General features: G+C 43.0%; 1 protein-coding gene across 1 annotated transcript in view; it reads right to left on the reverse strand.

Moving 5' to 3' along the window:
• Positions 1 to 19,453, reverse strand: part of rnf123 (ring finger protein 123) — a 394,669-nt gene that overhangs the window by 117,054 nt on the left and 258,162 nt on the right. Inside the window, exon 35 of the mRNA XM_080184629.1 lies at positions 12,933 to 13,017. Coding sequence (XP_080040755.1) covers positions 12,933 to 13,017 — 85 coding nt within the window. The remainder of the gene's footprint in view (positions 1 to 12,932; positions 13,018 to 19,453) is intronic.

Raw genomic sequence — 19,453 nt, forward strand, 5'->3', positions numbered from 1 at the left:
GGCTTCACCTGTGTTTTATACAATTCCAACGTTACTTCCTTACTTTCATATTCTATACCTCTGCTAATGAAGGAGAGCATTTTCTATGCCTAATTTACAACCTTGTATACTTGAATTGCTGCCTTCAGGTACCTGTACATTTGTATGCCAAGATCTCTGAATTCATCTAACCTTCTAAGTATATTCCCATGTATTGTTTATTCCCTATAACTGTTTGACCTCCCTAAATGTAATACCTCACACTATGTTAAAATCCATCTGCCACTATACTGCCCACTTCACCCACCCATCAATACTGTATTGTAGATTATAGCTATTCTCTACATTATCCACTACTCGGCCAATTTGTGTGTCATTTGCAAACTTTCCAAATTGTGCCCCTTACGTGCACATCCAAATTGTTAATATATAACATGAAGAGTAAGAGTCCCAACACTCAGCTCTGTAGAATACCACTTGAAACGATTTTCATTCACAAGGGCATCCGTCAGCCATTACCCTTTGTTTCCTGTTACTAAGCCAACATTTGATCCAGTTTGCCACATTGACCACTTCTACTTTTTTGATTAATCTACCACGTGAGACCTTGTCAAACACCTTGCTAAAATCCATGTACATAACATCTACTGCACTACCTTCATCAACCTTCTTGTCACTTCCTCAAAGAATTCAATCAGGTTTGTGAGGCAAGACCTTCCTTTAACAAATCCATGCTGACCATCCCTGATAAATCCACGCTTTTCGATGTGTCAGTTAATCCTAACTGTCAGGATTGGTTCCACTAATTTGTCCACCACCAACGTAAGACTAAGTGTCTTGTAATTGTTGGTAATTCCTTTGATCCCTTTTTAAACAATGAAACTACGTTTGCATTTCTCCAGCCCTCCGCTATCTCCCCTGTAGCTATGAGGATTGGAAAATCATCCACAGAGTATCCATCTCCTCCCTAGCCTCCTTCAGGGGCCTTAGAAACAGTCCATCTGGCCCTGGATTCCAACCCTTTGAGTACTTCCCCGCTTTTTATGATTATCCCATCCAATACCTCACAGTGTTTCTCGTGGACTATTAAATCTGCATTATTCCTTTCCTTTGTAAACAGAAATAAAATATTCATTTAAACCCCTTCCCACAGCCTCTGCATCTACACACAAGCTCCCTTCCTCATCTTTGAAAGGTCCCACTTTTTCCTTAACTAACCTTTTACCATTAATATATTGGTAACACATCTTTGGGTTTTCTTTAACTTTACTTGCTAATCTTTTTTCATGCCCTCTCTTTGATTTTCTTGTTTTGTTTTTTACTTCATCCTGCACTTCTTATTTTCATCTAGGCTATCTGCAGTGCTTAGTTCTTGTGCCTACCGTACACTTTATTTTTGTTTGATCTTTTCCTGTATACTTCTAGACAACCTGGGCTTGCAAAATCTCACTGACTGTCCTGGCTGGAGACAACACACATTATCTGTACTTTCAAGACTTGATTACTTGTAAAGACTCCCATTCCAACCATTATTTTGTAAATTGAGTTTGTGTCTTTAAATACCCTGTTTGTGAACAGATCTCCCACTCACCTGATGACTGGGCAGCGTTCCAAAACCTTGTGGCTTGTGCTACCAAATAAACCTGTTGGACTTTAACCTGTTGTTGTGAGACTTCTTATTGTGCTTACCCCAGTCCAATGCCAGCATCTCCACATCATGCCTCCCCTGTAGCCAATGAAGATACAAAGATTTCTCTCAAAGCCCCCAGCAATTTCCTCCCTTGCATCTTTCAGTTTTCTGGGATATATCCCATCAGGCACTGGGGACTTGTCTACATTAATGTTTTTCAAGAACCCCAATATTTCCTCCTTTCTGATCTCAACGTGACTCAAACTATCGACACAACCTTTCCCAGACTCATCATCCACCAAGTCCTTCTCTTTGGTGAATACAGATGCAAAGTACTCATTTAATACCTCACCCATTTCCTCTGGCTCTACGCATAGATTCCCCACCTTGTCCTTGAGTAGGCCAACCCTCTCCTTGGCTACTCTCTTGCTCTTTATACATATATAAAAAGATTTAGGATTTTCCTTAATCCTGCTGGCCAATGACTTTTCATGACCCCTTTTAGCCCTCTTTACTCCTTGCTTAAGTTTCTTTCTACTTTCCTTGTATTCCACATTTGCTTCATGTGTCCCCAGCCTCCTAGCCTTGACAAACGCTTCCTTTTTCTTTTTGACTAGATTCACAGTATTTCCCATTATCCAAGGTTCCCAAAACTTGCCATACTTATTCTTCATCCTTACAGGAATGTGCCAGTCCTGAATCCCTATTAGCTTACGCTTGAAAGCCTCCCACGTGTCAGATATTGATTTGCCCTCAAACATCTGCCCCCAATTTACATTCTTCAGTTCCTGCCTAATAATGTTGTAATTAGCCTTCCCCAATTTAGCACATTCACCTTATCTTTATCCATCAGTACCTTAAAGCTTACTGAGTTGTTGTCACTGTTCCAGAACTGCTCCCCTACTGAAATGTCGACCATCTGCCTGGGCCGTAATCAAGGAGAAAATAGCGAGGCATCTTGAGGAGAATTGTTTGATAGAGCAGACGCAGCACGGTTTCGTTAAGGGGAAGTCGTGTCTGACGAATTTATTGGAATTCTATGAGGATGTGTCTAGTGCGGTGGATAGAGGAGAACCGGTGGATGTGGTGTTTCTTGATTTTCAGAAGGCGTTTGATAAGGTGCCGCACAAGAGGTTGTTACAGGAGGTTAGGGGGCATGGAGTTGGGGGTTGGGTGTTAGCGTAGATAGGGGATTGGCTGTCAAATAGGAGGCAGAGAGTGGGTGTCAATGGGTGCTATTCGGATTGGCGGTTGGTGACTAGTGGAGTGCCCCAGGGGTCGGTGCTGGGGCCTCAGCTATTTACCATTTATACAGATGATCTGGAGGAGGGAACCGAGTGTAAGGTGTCAAAATTTGCTGATGACACAAAGATTGGTGGAACGACAAATTGTGTGGAGGGTGTGGAAAGTCTGCAGAGGGATCTAGATAGGCTGGGCGAATGGGCGAGGAGCTGGCAAATGGAATTTAATGTTGGCAAGTGTGAGGTGGTCCACTTTGGTAGGAAAAATGGTAGGAAGGACTACGACTTACATGGCGAAAAGCTGCAGCATGCTACGGTGCAGAGGGACCTCGGGGTCCTTGTGCATGAGTCGCAAAAATCCAGCCTGCAGGTGCAGCAGGTGGTCAGGAAGGCTAATGGGATACTGGCCTTCATAGCGAGGGGGATTGAATATAAAAGTAGGGAGGTCTTGCTGCAACTGTATAGGGCACTGGTGAGGCCGCAGCTGGAGTACTGTGTGCAGTTTTGGTCACCGCACTTGCACAAGGATATTTTGGCCTTGGAGGGAGTGCAGAGGAGGTTTACTAGGCTGATACCGGAGTTGAGGGGGTTGAGCTATGAGGAGAGGCTGAATAAACTAGGCTTGTACTCGTTAGAGTTTAGAAGAATGAGGGGAGATCTCATTGAGACGTACAAGATGATGAATGGGATGGATAGGATGGAGGTGGAGAGGCTCTTCCCACTCAGAAAGGACAGTAGGACTAGAGGGCACAGCCTCGAGATAAGGGGGGGGGGGGGCAGTTTAGAACGGAGTTGAGGAGGAACTTCTTCACTCAAAGGGTGGTGAATCTCTGGAATTCTCTGTCCGTTGAAGTGGTGGAGGCTGCCTCGCTAAATACATTTAAGACGCGGGTAGATAGGTTTTTGATAGGCGAGGGGATTATGGGGAGAAGGCGGGAAAGTGGAACTGAGCCACTTCAGATCAGCCATGATCTTACTGAATGGCGGGGCAGGCTCGAAGGGCTAGATGGCCTACTCCTGCTCCTATTTCTTATGTTCTTATGTTCTCATTCCCCAATATCAGGTCCAATACGGCCCCTTCCCCAGATGGACTATCTACATACTGCTTCAAGATGCTCCTTACAAACTCTGCCCCATCCACGTCCCTAGCACTAAGTGAGTCCCAGTCAATATAGGGGAAGTTAAAATCACCCTTACACCAACCCTGTTACTTTTGCAACTTGCCAAAATCTGCCTACATATCTGTTCCTCTAATCGCCCGGTGGTGTTAGGAGGCCTATAGTAAACCCCCAACATTGTGACTACACCCTTTCTATTTCTGAGCTCTACCCATATTGCCTCACTGTATGAGCCCTCCGAGATGTCCCCCCACAGTATAGCTGTGATATTTTCCTTAACCAGTAATGCCATTCCCCCACCCCTTTTACATTCCCCTCTGTTCCATCTGAAACATCTGTATCGTGGAACATTAAGCTCTAATCCTGTCCTTCCCTTAACCAAGTCTCTGTAATAGCAACACCATCATAGTTCGAAGTACTAATCCAAGCTCTAAGCTCATCTGCTTTACTTGTTACACTTCTTGCATTGAAATAAATGCACTTCAATCCACCAGACCCTTTTTGATCAGCAACCACAGCATGGATAGCACAATGGTTAGCACTGCTGTTTCACAGCTCCAGGGACCTGGGTTCGGTTCTCAACTTGGGTCACTGTCTGTGTGGAGTTTGCACATTCTCCTCATGTCTGTGTGGGTTTCCTCTGGGTGCTCCAGTTTCCTCCCACAGTTCAAAGATGTCCGGGTTAGGTTGATTGGGCATGCTAAAATTGCCCTTAGTGTCCTGAGATGTGTAGGTTAGAGGGATTAGTGGATAAATGTGTGGGGGTGGGGCTTGGGTGGGATTGTGGTCGATGTAGACTTGATGAGCCGAATGGCCTCTTTCTGTACTGTGGAGTTTCTATGTTTCACACCCTTCCTGCTCTTTCTCCAAGTCTTACTGGCCCCACTTTCTGGTGCCCTTCAGTTTAAATCTTCCCATGTGATACCAGCAAACTTCCCGGCCAGAATATTTATGCCCTTCTAGTTTAGATGCAACCCGTCCCCAGAAGCAACTACCCCAGATGGTTTTGGATGCTCAATTGTTGAATATATTTAAGGCTGAGGCATACATATTTCTGGTCTCGCAGGGTGTAAAGTGATACAAGATGTGAGCAAGAAAGTGGAGTTGAAGCCCAATTCAGCCATAATCATATTGAATGGTAGAGCAGGCTCAACATGTCATTTGGTCATCTCTTGTCCTATTTCTTAAGTTCCAACGTTCTAACTTTTCAGCCCCTCCCCTAATATGTTTCTCTTAGCCTTCCATTCACTGCCAGTCACCCCCAAAATCAGGGCCAGAAATCATTTCATCATGACCAATTTTCCTCTTCTTCTACTAAAAGTTTCCCTCATCACAGAATATCCAAACTTTTGTAGCCAAAATATTTGTAGGACTGGTCCAATTGGGTTTATGGTAAACATCGATCCCCAGACTGTCGATGTGGTGGATTTGATATGCTATTGAATGTTGAGATGAGATGGTTAGACTTTCTCGATATGGTCACTGCCATCCATAGGGAGGCAATGGTGTTGTGGTATTGTGATGGACTAGGAATCTAGAGATCCAGGTTCAAATCCCAGCATGGCAGATGGTGAAATTTGAATTCAATCAAAAAATCTGAAATTACAAGTCTGATGATGACCATGAGATATGGTCAATTGGCGTAAAACCCCATCTGGTTCACTAATGCCCTTAAGAGAAAGAAACCTGCTGTCCTTACTTGGTCTGGCCTACATATGACTTGAGATCCATAGCAATGACTCTTAAATGCTCTCTGGAATGGCCTCAGTTCATAGACAATTAGGGATGGGCAATAAATGCTGGGCATGTCCCTGGAATGAAAAAAAAATTGCCTGGCACTTGGATGTTATGACTATTACTTGCCACTTATCAGCCCAAGGTAGAGTGTTGTCCAAGTTGTGCTTTCTGACTAAGAGTCAAAGGACTTGAAACATTAACTCTGTTTCTCTCCTACTAGATGTTGCCAGACCTGCTGAGTTTTTCCACGTTCTCTGTTCTTGTTTCAAACTTCAGCATCTGCAGAATTTTATTTATTTTAGTGGATTTCATTGAAACATAGCAAATAGGTCCAGACTCCATTTGGCCCTTTGAGTCTGCACCACCAATCAATATGATCATGGTTGAACATGCACTTTCAGTATCCCACTCCCGCTTTCTCTCCATACCCCTTGATCCCTTTAGTCCCAAGGGTCACATCCAGCTCCCTCTTGAACATATCTAACAAACTGGCCCCAATAGCTTTCTGTGGTAGAGAATTCTAAAGGTTCACAGTTCATCTCAATGTTGCCCTTTATTCTTAGGATTGTGATCCCTAGTTCTGCACTTCCCCAACATTGGGAACATTCATCTAGCCTGTCCCGCCCCTTCAAGTACAGGCGCAGTCGATCCAGTCTCTCTTCATATCAGTTCTGCCATTCCAGGAATCAGTCTGGTGAACCTTTGCTGGATTCCCTTCATAGTAAGGATGACCTTCCTTAGACTAGGAGACCCGAAGTGTGCACAAAACTCAAGGTGTGGCCTCACCAAGGCCCTGTGTAACTGCAGCGAGACATCCTTACTCCTATATGAAAATCCTCTTGCTATGAAAGCCAGCATGCCATTAGCTTTCCTCACCACCTGCTGTACCTGCATGAAAACCTTCAGCAACTGTTCCACCATGACACCCAGATAACATTACACTTAGCTTTTTCCTAAACTGAGTTGCTGAAGGCTGACTCCTGTGATAATAGGGACTTCAGGAGTCGTCTAAAAGGGGTATCCACTTTGCACTTCTGGCTGACAATGGTTGTCAGTGTTTCAACTTCTTCTGCACTCACTTTTTAGGTTCCGTCATCAGTGATGGGATGTTCATAGAACTGGCTCTCTGATTCGTTGTTTAATTGCCTAGCACCATTCTTACTTCGTACTCTGATCTCACGCATGACAGTTATCTTAGATAGTTATCTTTATTTTTAATGATTCTCAATCATGCAAACATTTATCACATATTCAGTTAATTAATGTATCCATCATGTTCCAACAGCAATGGGAATTTAGGATAATGTCAGAGTAATTAAATGTATTTCCATATGCATTTGGGCAAAGGACAAACCCTGACCATCTCAAAGCTGATGTTTTTCCACAATGACCTAGTTTCTTCAAACCTGCAACTGCAAGAGTTGCTGGGAGTCAGCAGCAGCACTACAGATTCTCTAATTGTAACAGGTCCATCTATTGGGCAGTGTTCATGGAGCAATGCTAAACTCCAATGAAGCAGGTTAGTAAAATAACAGTCCTCAGTTCAGAAGTGGGCTCAAGTCAGCAACAGGTTGAAAACTGATTGAAAATTCATTCAAAAATACAATCGCTTATTATAAAGAGTAGCATTCATCAAATTCAGTCACACTGGTTTTGAATGCATGTATGTAAGTACATAAACATTGTGGGTAGTGCTGGTGAGTCTTTTCTCATAGGGCGTGTGCACTCCAGATTAGGCCATCATTTGGTGTGTATCCTCAATTGCCCCTGAGAAGCTAGCAGTGGACTGTACTGCTGCTCCTTCACTGGCACTGGATCAATATCCTAACACTCCCTTTCTAACATCACAGTGTGTGTACTTACACCACATGGATTGCAATGGTTCAAGAAAGAAGCTCACCACTACCTTTGGAAGGGCAATTAGGGATAGGAAACAAATGTTGGCGTCGTCAGTGATGCCCACATTCTGTGAAAGAACATGTCTTTTTTAAATTAACCAAATATCGATTGGGATAGTAAAGGGTAAGAAGAGGAAAGAATTTCTGAAATGTGTCCACGAGGAGTTCCTCAATCAGTATGTACTTGGTCAACTGGATAATGAGGTGGGCCAAGAATTATAGAATCACAGAATTCCTACAGTGCAGAATGCAGCCTATCGAGTCTGCACTGACCACAATCCTGACCCTATCCCCGTAACCTCACATATTTATCCTGCTAATCTCCCTGATACCAAGAGGCAATTTATCAAGGCCAATCAATCTAACCCACACATTTTTCGACTCTGGGAGGAAAGCGAAGCATCTGGAGGAAACCCACACAGTCACAGACAGAATGTGCTACCCCCACACAGACAGTCACCCAATGCCAGAATTGAACCTGGGTTTCCGGTGCCATGAAGTAGCAGTGCTAACCACTGTGCCACTGTGGATTAAGTATCTGTGGGATTACACTTGGGCAAGAGTGATCATTAGGTTAGCAGTGGAGAAAAGCAAGGAATAGTCTAAAATAAAACTTCCAAATTAGAAACTAACTTGAATGGGATGAGGGGGTATTTTATCAAGGTAAATGGAACTAAAGACTGACAGGAGAAACTGTAATGAAACAATGGGTGGTTTTTAAATTGAGGTGTTTCAGGTAAGGCTAAGTACATTCCAATAAGTGGGAAAGCCATAACTTCATGTCTGATAAGAGAGGTAGAGAAAATGTACAGAATATTTTAAGAAACAATGATTTTTGTTAAAAGTCTGCTTGCTGTTTAATCAAAATAAGAGCGTATGGTGCATGTCAGGTGAATTCTTCAAGCAAGAACTAAGTCAAATAAAGTAAGTACAGTAGAGGGAGGTGAGGAGGAAAATACACAAGAGGAAATTGACAAAGAGAGAACAGAATAGCAATTAACATAAAAGGAGCTCAAAACTCTAAATAGAAAGTGATGAGTGGAAACTAAAGATGATATACATATTAGAGATGCAGAACAAGCTAGGATACGTAATGAATTCTTTGTATCAGTGTTAACTAAAGAAAAGGATACTGACAAAATATTGGTCAAAGCAGAGGTGGTAGAGGCAACAAATGGAGTGAGAACTGATACGCAGGATGTACTGGAAAGGCTGGCTAGATTTGGAGTGTTTAACTCACCTGGTCTGGATGGTTTGCAGTGCAGGTTATTAAGGGCTGTGGGGGTGGAAATATTGAAAGGGCTTGCATTAATCTCATAATCTTCCTTCAATTTCAAGGGAGATGCCAGAGGATTGGAGAATGGCAAATGTAACATCCTTATTCAAGAAAGGGTGCAAGGACAGCCTTAGCAATTACAGGGCAGTTAAGCTAACATCAATGATTGATAAAGTATTAAGTACAATAATTAAGGGGGAATCAAAGCAGGTAAATTCTACACTTGGAACTATTCCTTTAGTGATATAGAATGCTACAATATTAAACAGCCACCGTTAGTCATTCAGCCCCACATGTTGTGAAATTCTGAACAGAATAAGGTACTTGCCAGTGAAGTGTGCACACAGTCTGCTCCTGCATATCTACAAAGCATGCATGTTTTGTCTGTATAGGTGCAAGAAACAATACTTTTCACTGTTAATATATGTGACAATAATAAATCAAATCAGCAGCAGCCTGTAAACATGTCACTTAGCCAGGGAATTCTGGGGAACAACAGAGAGCTAAAGAACAGTGAGAAAGTCAGTTACTTTATGAACGACATAGGAGAGATCCATTCAAAGGGAAACAATAAACAAAATACAGCATTCTGGAAATCTAAAAGCAGAAACCTGTTAGAAACACTCAGCAGGTCAGGCAGCACTTGTAAAGAAGAAAACAGAGAAACTGTTTTCAATCTCGTTTCGTTTTCCTGAGTTGCTGATTAAACACAGAAAGTCCTGTAAACAATCATTCACCATCAGACCCTGCTCTACAACTTTCGATGATCAATTGATCATTTGCATTTAGTTCACTTTGTCATCTGTGATTTCCTTTGTAGCATTATCTGACTGACAGCAACCATAGCCACTATGACATAAAGCCAGGAGGTTTACAAACACTAGTCTGTTGCAAGGTCAAGTCAGTTTCTTATGACACAAGGCTAGATCATGTAGCATCTTCACCAGGACTCCAACTGCAAACAGTCGCAGTGCTGGATTCAAGAATTACATCATTTCAGCTTGACGCAGTATCAGAGATGCCAATTTAAATCCACTACAACATCCCTCACAAAAGAACTGTGATTGAACAGCAGTCCTGATGGGCTGCACAGATACAGCAGAAATGGAGTGCTCTGTCATAATCTGGTATCTAGCTTTCATATTAAATCTAAGCACCTCACTGAAAACTTCTTACACAGCACTACCCCATCAAGGTTACTCCTGCATTCACTTATTACAGCAGTTACAGGACTGCTTTCCACACACAGGAGAAATTGCCAGGACTATTGGGAGTAAAATTTTCCTCTGAGTGTTGTTTAAGCCTCAGCTAAGAGATCATCTCAGAGGAAAGATCTGGAAACTGTGACGGGCTGAGAGACGACAAGCAGCAGTCAGGTTCAATGCCATATTGTGATCTTTAAGGGATATCTTTGTTCTATTCACAAATCAAGGGGTACTTGCAGAAAATAATGCAATTCACAGTGTTCGTGGATCAAGTTCCAAAGTGCCCTTTCAATCTGGATGTATTAACACTTACAAAAGGAACTTAATGAAGAGGAACAAAATTGGGAGATTATCTATTTCGATTCTGTATTTCAATTGAAGTGATTGCAGCCAGATAAATCTCCAGGGATCAGACAGCTCACATCTGAAGGTATTAAAAGAAATAGAAATGGAACCGGGGATGGATCAGTTCTAATCTTCCACAGAGCACTTATGTTGGGCACAGTTCCAGTGGATAGAATTGTTGAAAATCTTACACATTTATTTATCCCTTCCTCTCTTTCAAGGAACAACAGATTTAGCTTTACAGTAAGAAAAATGATAGAGTTCATCAGCATCATGGATGAATTATGAGAGTAGGGCACAGAAAAGATCCTTTCCATCGAGTCTGCACCAAATATAACTGCCACTAAAGTTGTACTAATCCCATTTTCCAGCACTTGTCCCATATACTGGAAAAGATATACAAATAATGTGAGGAGGCAGCTCCAGGAACATCCCCATCATCAATGATGACAGAGCCTAGCAAATGAGCACAGCAAACAATAACCATCTTTAGACAGAAATGCTGAGTGGAGGATCCATTCCTCCTGAACTTCTAACATCACTAATTGTTCTAGCAATTTTGAAGTCAATAAGAATCAACTCTCCACAAAGGAAGGTGGGTGTGGTTGTTGGAAGGCAAATCATCTGAGCTCCTGAACATCACTACAAGAATTTCTCAGGGTACTGCCTTATGCCTACCCATCTTACTTCATCAATCACCTTCTTTCCACTATAATGTCAGAAGTGGGGATGTTCACTGATGATTGCACAACCATCTTCCTTTGTGGAGAGTTTGTTTCCATTGACTTCAATTTTGTTAGAGCTCCTTAATACCACATTCAATCAAAAATTGCCTTGACGTCAAGGACAATCACTCACACCTTTCCTCTGGAGTTCAGCTCCATTCCTAATTTTGCAGGTAATAAAAAATGCAGGAAGAACTGGACAATTTTCTGGTTTGGGTTAATATGTGGCAAGTATCATGTGTGCTGTACATTGTTAGGAAGTGGCCAGCGATGGTGTCTAACCATCTCCTCTTGACATTTAAGGGTATTCCCATTGTCAAATTCCCAATCACCAACATCATGAGGGATTGACCAGAAACTTAACTGGACTACCTATGCAAATACTGTGGCTACAAGAGCAGGTAAGAGGCTGAAAATTCTGTGCAAGTGATTCACCTGCTCATTCCTGAGCATCTTTCCACCACCTACAAGGAGCAAGTAAGGAGTGTGATGGAATACTTTCCACTTGCCTGGCTAAGTCTCCCCCAGCAACACTGAAAAAATTCAACCCCCTCCAGGACAAGACAGTCCACTTGATTGGCACCCATTCTACATTTAAAGACCGCTCCCTCCACTGCTGATGTGTCATATTTGCAGTATGTAGCATCTACAAGAAGCAATACAGTAATTCATCAAGACTTCCACAGCAGCTCCCAAATCTGAGCCTCTACCAGCTGGAATGACAAGTGCAGAAGCATGGAAACATCGCCATCGCTAGATTTTTCTTCAAGTTACACATCTTCTTGACATGGAAATATATTGTTGTTCGTTCACCATCATTGGACCAAAATCCTGGAACATCTTCCCTAAAAACGTTCAAATCTCCTCACTCGTTGGCTGCAGCAGTTCAAGAAGCAGCTGACACAGCATTCTCAAGGGTAATTAGGGATGGGCAATAAATGCTGACCTTGCTAGATGTGTCTACATACTGTGAGTGAATGAATAAATTAAAAACATTAAAAGCAGTGATTATGGAATTGCGCACAGCAGCCAGACAAAATTGACCATTGAAGGGCTTTAGTCAATGGTGGAATACTTGCTGGGTACTTGTTAAATGTTTCTTAGTTCCTACTAGCTATTTATTTCAAGCCAATGCAAATATACAACAACCTGGTCTAGTAAAGGTATTAATATCTGTACATGTTTTGTGCCTGAAGAATGTATCCAGAGGACAGAGTCATGTCACTCTGTCCAGTAATCCCTCTCATAGTTGGCTGAACAAGATGTTCCTTTCTGGTAATCACATATCATTTAAAGTGGTTGGTGCAACTTTGTAGCCCATCGTAACCAGTGAATTACTTTGAAGTACAGTAACTGGCAACATGGAGACAATAAAACAGGGAGCATTTTACTAATGTAGATACGAAGTGTGCAAATTTTGTTCCAAAAGGCTCAATCATTTTTGAGAAGGCTTCACTCTAATAAATGGGATGGAGTTGAATTTCCTGCCAATTTGCCATTGTTTTTATCAGAGTTCTATAAAAGCTCTGAAAATGAGTTTTATAAAGACCGGTTAAAATATCAGAGTACACGTTGACCAAAGGACCTAAACCTCAGGTTTATCTCACCCCAGCTTTCTTCAGCTTGCTCTTTAATCAGGACTTACTTAGGCTTTACTTGGGTGACTCTTGTAAACTTGTTTCAATGGAGCAGTAAAATATGTGAAGGGGTAGTCAATATTTGACCAGTTAAAGTGTCACATCAAGACTCAACATTGCTATCATTCAACTCTTTCTTACCCCTGAACATCAGAGTCAACCAGGATTCGGACAAGAATTCCAGTCACAGCTACAAGAATTGGATAATGATCCACGCTCTCCAAACCTGCAGGAAGAAGTGAAAAAATAACAGATGATATATTAATTTCTCCCACTTACTAAGACCACAGCCTCCGATATTCTACGCAGATTTACATAATTAGTGAGCCAGTGGTCGATGCCACCCATGAAGTGGAGCAGGACGCATTAGTTGACCTTTCAACAAAATAGGATGCCAATCTGATCGAGGAGCTTGAAATATATTCCCAATTAACAAGGAGACATCTGCTGGCGACCCCAAGCAAACACTAACAGATTCGCTGAGAATGAACATGAAATGAGGAATGTGCCACATCCAAAATTACTGCCAAGGACGGCCATAACAGAAACCAAGCAGTGGGACCATGAAAGTTTGGTTCAAACAACAAACGCATTTCATTGTCATTGAAGGTCTCCTGGTCTTTAATCGGTCATCCTAGTTTCAAAGTGGCCAGAAATCCTCCAGAAAATACACTGGGCCACCTGGGCATCATTAAGGGCAGAGCACAGGCCCAATCCACCATCTGCTGGCTAGGCATTTCAGGCCAATTGAGCACATGATAGTGAACTGTGAGATGTGTGCGCTGCAAAAGCAGGACCAAAGGGAGACCCTTACCCCCAACCAACACAGTGGTGGAAGAGAACACATGACCTGCAACTCGGACTCAGTGTAGTCTTGGACAGAGCCACATATAGAAGCATGGAGACAGCTCCTAGCTTGGAGCTATACTCTATGTATGCAGTTTCTTGTAGTTAACAAATACTTAATTTTGAACTAACCAAGGCAATGAGTACCTTAATAAGATCTACTGAACTGTACCCAACACCTTACAACGTGATGCCAATGAATGGAACAACTCAAAACCTTGCAGAGACTGCAGAAGAACATTAAAGGATTGGAGAACTGAAGGAAAAAATCAAAGAAGCAGTCTGACCTGAAGAGAAGCTTAAGAAATGAAGGCACAGAACAAAAAATTTTCAGAGAAAAGGCCCAAAGGAAGGCTTGGAAACGGAAGGCACAAATTAAATTCTTCACTGCAGCAGAAGAATCCACTGAATCCCATGGAAGGCCAGCTTCAATACCCAGAGCATGCGGAACTATCAAGGGTGAGCTAAAAACTCCTGGACAACACAAGTTGTCCCTCATTGGTCAAAACCAACCACTCAGCTGGTTACCCTAACACCTGGAATAGAAAACAGTCAAGACAGGAACCAGCAATTGAGGGCGGTACAGTGGCACAGTGGTTAGCATTGCTGCCTCTCAGCGCCAGGGACCTGGGTTTGATTCTGCTGGCCTCAGGTCACTGTCTGCACTGCTTGTACATTCTCCCCATGTCTGCATGGGTTTCCTCTAGGTGCTCTGGTTCCCTCTCACATTCCAAAGATGTGCAGGTTAGTTGACTGGGCTCGATAAATTGCCCTTAGTATCAGGGAGATTGGGAGGGTAAATATGTGGGATTACGGGGATAGGACCTGGTGGGGTTATTGTTGGTGCAGGCTTGATGGCCCGAATCGTCTCCTTCTGCAATATAGATTCTATGAATGGTAAGAACCCCAACCTCTGGATCCAATGCCAGTTAGAAAGATAAACCCCGAGGCAACAGAGCAGATACTGCAATCCCCAGTTAGCATGAGACTGCCACAAACAATGCTGGAACCAAGTAACAATTATTGATGGCAGGACACCACACAACTAAATGCAAAGGTAAACTTATTACCAAGTCATACTTTCACGACTGGAAAAGCCACCTCCTGTTCCCAGCTTGTGTTGCTGCAAGTCACACAAAGTAAGGAGAGAAAAAAAACATGATAGAGACAAGCCCAGTGTTTGTCCAACCCATAGAGTGGAATAAACAAACCACAATCTATCACTACAAATGGGGAATTGCCAAAGAGTGGTTCACTGCCAAAGAATGGAAAACGAGGATGAAAAGACACCCAGGTGCCAGAAAAACTCAAATTCAACAATGTTTTCTTACAGCAACAGAACCTACTTCTCCTTTGAAAGTAGCAAAAAACATATGGAAGGGTAATAAGGCCTCCTTATACATTGGACAAAGGCACTTAGAGGACATTGTAGTACAAGGACCTGGAGCATAAAGGCTTGTCACAGTAAGAAGTCTGACAACACCAGGTTTAAGTTGTCAGACTTCTTACTGTGTCTACCCCAGTCCAACACCGGCATCTCCACAGCATAAAGGCTTACCATGGGACTCAGTATGATGCCACGCACACAGTGATGTAAGAGAACACTTCACCTGCACCTGCTTAGTGTAGAGCAGTGTGTTGAAGCAAGTGTGGAGATTGCTCCTAGCCTGGCCCTTTACTGTATCTATGTATATAGCTTCTAATAGTTTATAAATATTTACTACTGAATGACCTAAGACTACAAGTACTCAGTAAAACCTACCAAACTACACCCAACAAAAGCAATGCAAGGTCAGGAACTAATGTGACTCGAGAATAGACCACAAAAGCAGATGTTAGCTGTTCTTTAAGCTGCAATGCAATTTTAGGTTACTTGACTGCTTAGGTAATAATCCCTGTTACGAATGTGATGTTTCTAAGATTGCTATGTACTAAATCATCTTGTTAATTTAAGGTAAAATGGAGTAATGAAGAGAGTCATTTGATCTGGTACAAATTCTGTCTGGCAACAAGCCACGTCGCTTGGTTTTCAAGGGGACAGGGGGTTCCCAAATCAAGAATTTCTATAAGGTATAAAATGTTCACACCTGAATAAAGGCTAGAGCAGCTGAGGTTGACTGTCGGTGGAATTTCTGCCTCCAAGGCTTCAGACAGAAACAAAAAGGACTGAAGCGAGTGTGCTCAGGGACACCAGTCCTCTAGTCAAAGAAATGCAGCCCATGGCGTCTTTCTTAACGTTTAGTTAATCAGCTAAGTCGATTCAGAACCAATTCTCATTTACAATAATGACCTGGCTAAGAGGCTAATGCTGCAGCAACAAAAATTATACAACAATACAGTTCATTTAAACACTAAAAACAATCAAATACAAATTAACAGCAAGAGAGAATTGACGATTTAGCATGTACAAGTATCAGTTAACAGACTTTTAACCTTTTGGCAAAAGACATCCACGGTAATAAAATTAGTTAGTCTCAACTTAGTCGTACCTCACTTCAGTCATTAACAGCCACAAACTGAAATGAACTACAACCAAAGACGATACTCACTCTTGGAGTGATCAATCTGATCAAATCACATGCCTTTAAGTTATAAGAAAAGACAGTAAAACACAACAAACCTTTCAAGGAAGTAGCTGTTCTCCTGAGGAAGGTTTGTTAAATGAACAAAAGCCAGTGGAGTTGGTGCTTCAGGGAGTACACGTCAGGGTGATGGGTATGAAAAGGAGCAACAGTAACAAATCTAATCGCAGAGTGAAAGAGGACATCTAACTTACCACGTGGGGCTTGGAGCAAATTTCACTGCAATGGAGAAAAGCAATCTAAGAAATTGGGAAGATTCATTTTGGCGTGACTGGGAGGCCAAGGGAAGGGGAGAAGGCAGTGGTGGAGGGAAAGAAAGAGTCTTCCCATGGTAACCAAGCCTTACTGTTCCTGATCAAGTTTGGGCGTTCTCAAATCCTGACAGAAATGCCTTCTGACCATCACTCGATGTTATAACTTGGGGTGAAGCAAACCTGTTGGAAGCTGGGAGTGACAGTTGACTAATTCTGGTGAAACTGCAATTCTGCAGCTAGCAGGCAGTTAAGTATAACTGTGGTGTGGGGAATTGGTCATGTTAGAAAGTTAAAGGCTGGGGGGGGTGGGGGGGGGGTCTTTTCTGTAGTTTAGAATATTAGATGCATACAAAACAGAGTTTAGCTGGTATTGCTTTTAGTTTGTCAGTTACAATTAAAGTGTGAGATTTTCCTGAGAAAAAAAATAATTGCCCAATTGGGGTAATATGGAAGATTTTCCTGCCCTTTTTTTGGGAAAGCTTAGTTGAATGAATTTACAGCACTACGTACATCGCAGAGGCTGTCAGGGGGCCATTCCTGCTTGAGGGGCCAGCACTGGACTGCAGAGGGGGCTAGTGCACATGCACCAAACAGGGAGATCAGTTAACAAATGCTTACCCCGACCCCACCACCAGTCCTCCATCGCCCCCATGTAGAACTTACTAAGGTAAAGGGTTATAGGTAAGCCTAGTAGGTAGGGACATGTTCGGTGCAACTTGTGGGCCAAAGAGCCTATTTATGCTGCGGTTTTTCTATGTTCTAACTATCCCCATTCTCTCCCCGCCTTCCCCCCCACAACCCCTGGCCTGGGTCTACCTTCCTCAGGCTCGGCCCTCAGACTCCACTCCCTTGGCACTGCCAGTGTGCCAGACTGGCAGTGCTAAGGGGGCACCCCTCTGCCCCTGACCTCCCAGGGCACTTCAATGGCCTCTGGTGCCACCAGTGAGGCCATCACACTTGGCGGCACCCCCCCCCCCCCCCTCCGCCCCGGTTGATCCTCATGAGGGTGGACCTCCACTGGCAGGGGCAGAAAACTCAGTGAGCCTGGATGACTGAATCCCTGAGGCAGATACATTGTGAAAAAATGGACCAGGAAGATTGCGGCTTAGAATGTGGCTGGTCGTGAATTTCGTATTTTCCTTCGTGCTGACAATTCCTGGTCAGCTGCGCTACATGGGCAGTACAGCTTGCAGGTGCAGCAGGTGGTCAGGAAGGCGAATGGGGTGCTGGCCTTCATAGCGAGGGGGATTGAATATAAAAGTAGGGAGGTCTTGCTGCGGCTGTATAGGGCATTGGTGAGGCCGCAGCTGGAGTACTGTGTGCAGTTTTGGGCGCCGTACTTACGCAAAGATATTTTGGCCTTGGAGGGAGTGCAGAGGAGGTTTACTAGGCTGATGCCGGAGTTGAGGGGGTTGAACTATGAGGAGAGGCTGAATAAACTAGGCTTGTACTCGTTAGAGTTTAGAAGAATGAGGGGAGATCTCATTGAGACGTATAAGATGATGAATGGGATGGATAGGATAGAGGTGGAGAGACTCTTCCCGCTCAGAAAGGATAGTAGGACTAGGGGGCACAGCCTCAAGATAAAAGGGGGGCGGTTTAGAACGGAGTTGAGGAGGAACTTCTTCACTCAAAGGGTGGTGAATCTCTGGAATTCTCTGCCCGTTGAAGTGGTGGAGGCTGCCTCGCTAAATATTTTTAAGACGCGGGTTGATGGGTTTTTGATAAGAGAGGGGATTAAGGGTTATGGGGAGAGGGTGGGAATGTGGAACTGAGCCACGACAGATCAGCCATGATCTTATTGAATGGCGGGGCAGGCTCGAAGGGCTAGTTGGCCTACTCCTGCTCCTATTTCTTATGTTCTTACAGCAGGCGGGAAAATCATGCCCATAAAACTTGTACTCAAGACCTATGAGCCTTTCAGGTCAGCCATGAGGAATTCAATCCCTTGTTTAAAGTTATATGTCTCCACAAGGATTCTAGAATTCCACAAGGATTCTAGAAAATTCATTTCTAGAATTTTACACCAAGTTTCATGTCAGTGTGTTCCAAAAACACACGAGTATGGTAAATGTAAGGGCAAGTTTTAATATAACATGTTATATACTTCAGCATTGGAGTGTTCCCCCAGTAACAACAACTTTAATGTAGCAAACCAAGGTGCTTCAGTGAAAGGGTAATCAGACTAAGAATAACACCAAGTTACTTCAGGGGATAATGGGCAAATCTTATTGAAGAGACAGGTTTCAAGGAATATTTTACAAGAGATGAAGAGGGCAATGAATTCCAGAGCTCAAAGTGAGGCGACTGAGGTCACACCTCTCAGTGGTGGAATATCCTGAGGTTACAAACGATGCTAGATAAATGCAAGTTTTCCTTTTGCATTACGATTCGAAGATCTAATTTTTTTTAGTGTGACAAGTAGGCTTACATTAACACTGCAATGAAGTTACTGTGTTTAATGTATTAACCAGGATTCAGAGCAAGCACATTCCTCTTACAATGAGTGACGAGACTGGTAGAAATAGGGAACCTTGGATGACTCAGGATATTGAGGCCCTGGTCAAGAAGAAGGAGGAGGCATATAATGTGCATAGGCAGCTGGGATCAAGTGGATCCCTTGAAAAGTAGAGAGAGTGCAGGGGTAGAGTTAAGAGAGAAATCAGGAGGGCAAAAAGGGGACACGGGATTGCTTTGGCAGATAAGGCAAAGAAGAATCCAAAGAAATTCTACAACTACATAAAGGGAAAAAGAATAACTAGAGAGAGGGTAGGGCCTCTTAAGGATCAACAAAGTCATCTTGTGGATCCACAAGAGATGGGTGAGATCCTGAGTGAATATTTCTCATCAGTATTTACTGTTGAGAAAAGCATGGATGTTAGGGAACTTGGGGAAAAAAAATAGTGATGTTTTGTGGAGTGTATAGATAACAGAGGAGGTGGTGCTGGAAGTCTTAAAATCATCAAGGTAGATAAATCCC

The sequence above is a fragment of the Carcharhinus amblyrhynchos genome, chromosome 3 (genome assembly GCF_965287045.1).
Source record: "Carcharhinus amblyrhynchos chromosome 3, sCarAmb.v2.hapA, whole genome shotgun sequence".
Lineage (NCBI taxonomy): Eukaryota > Metazoa > Chordata > Chondrichthyes > Carcharhiniformes > Carcharhinidae > Carcharhinus > Carcharhinus amblyrhynchos.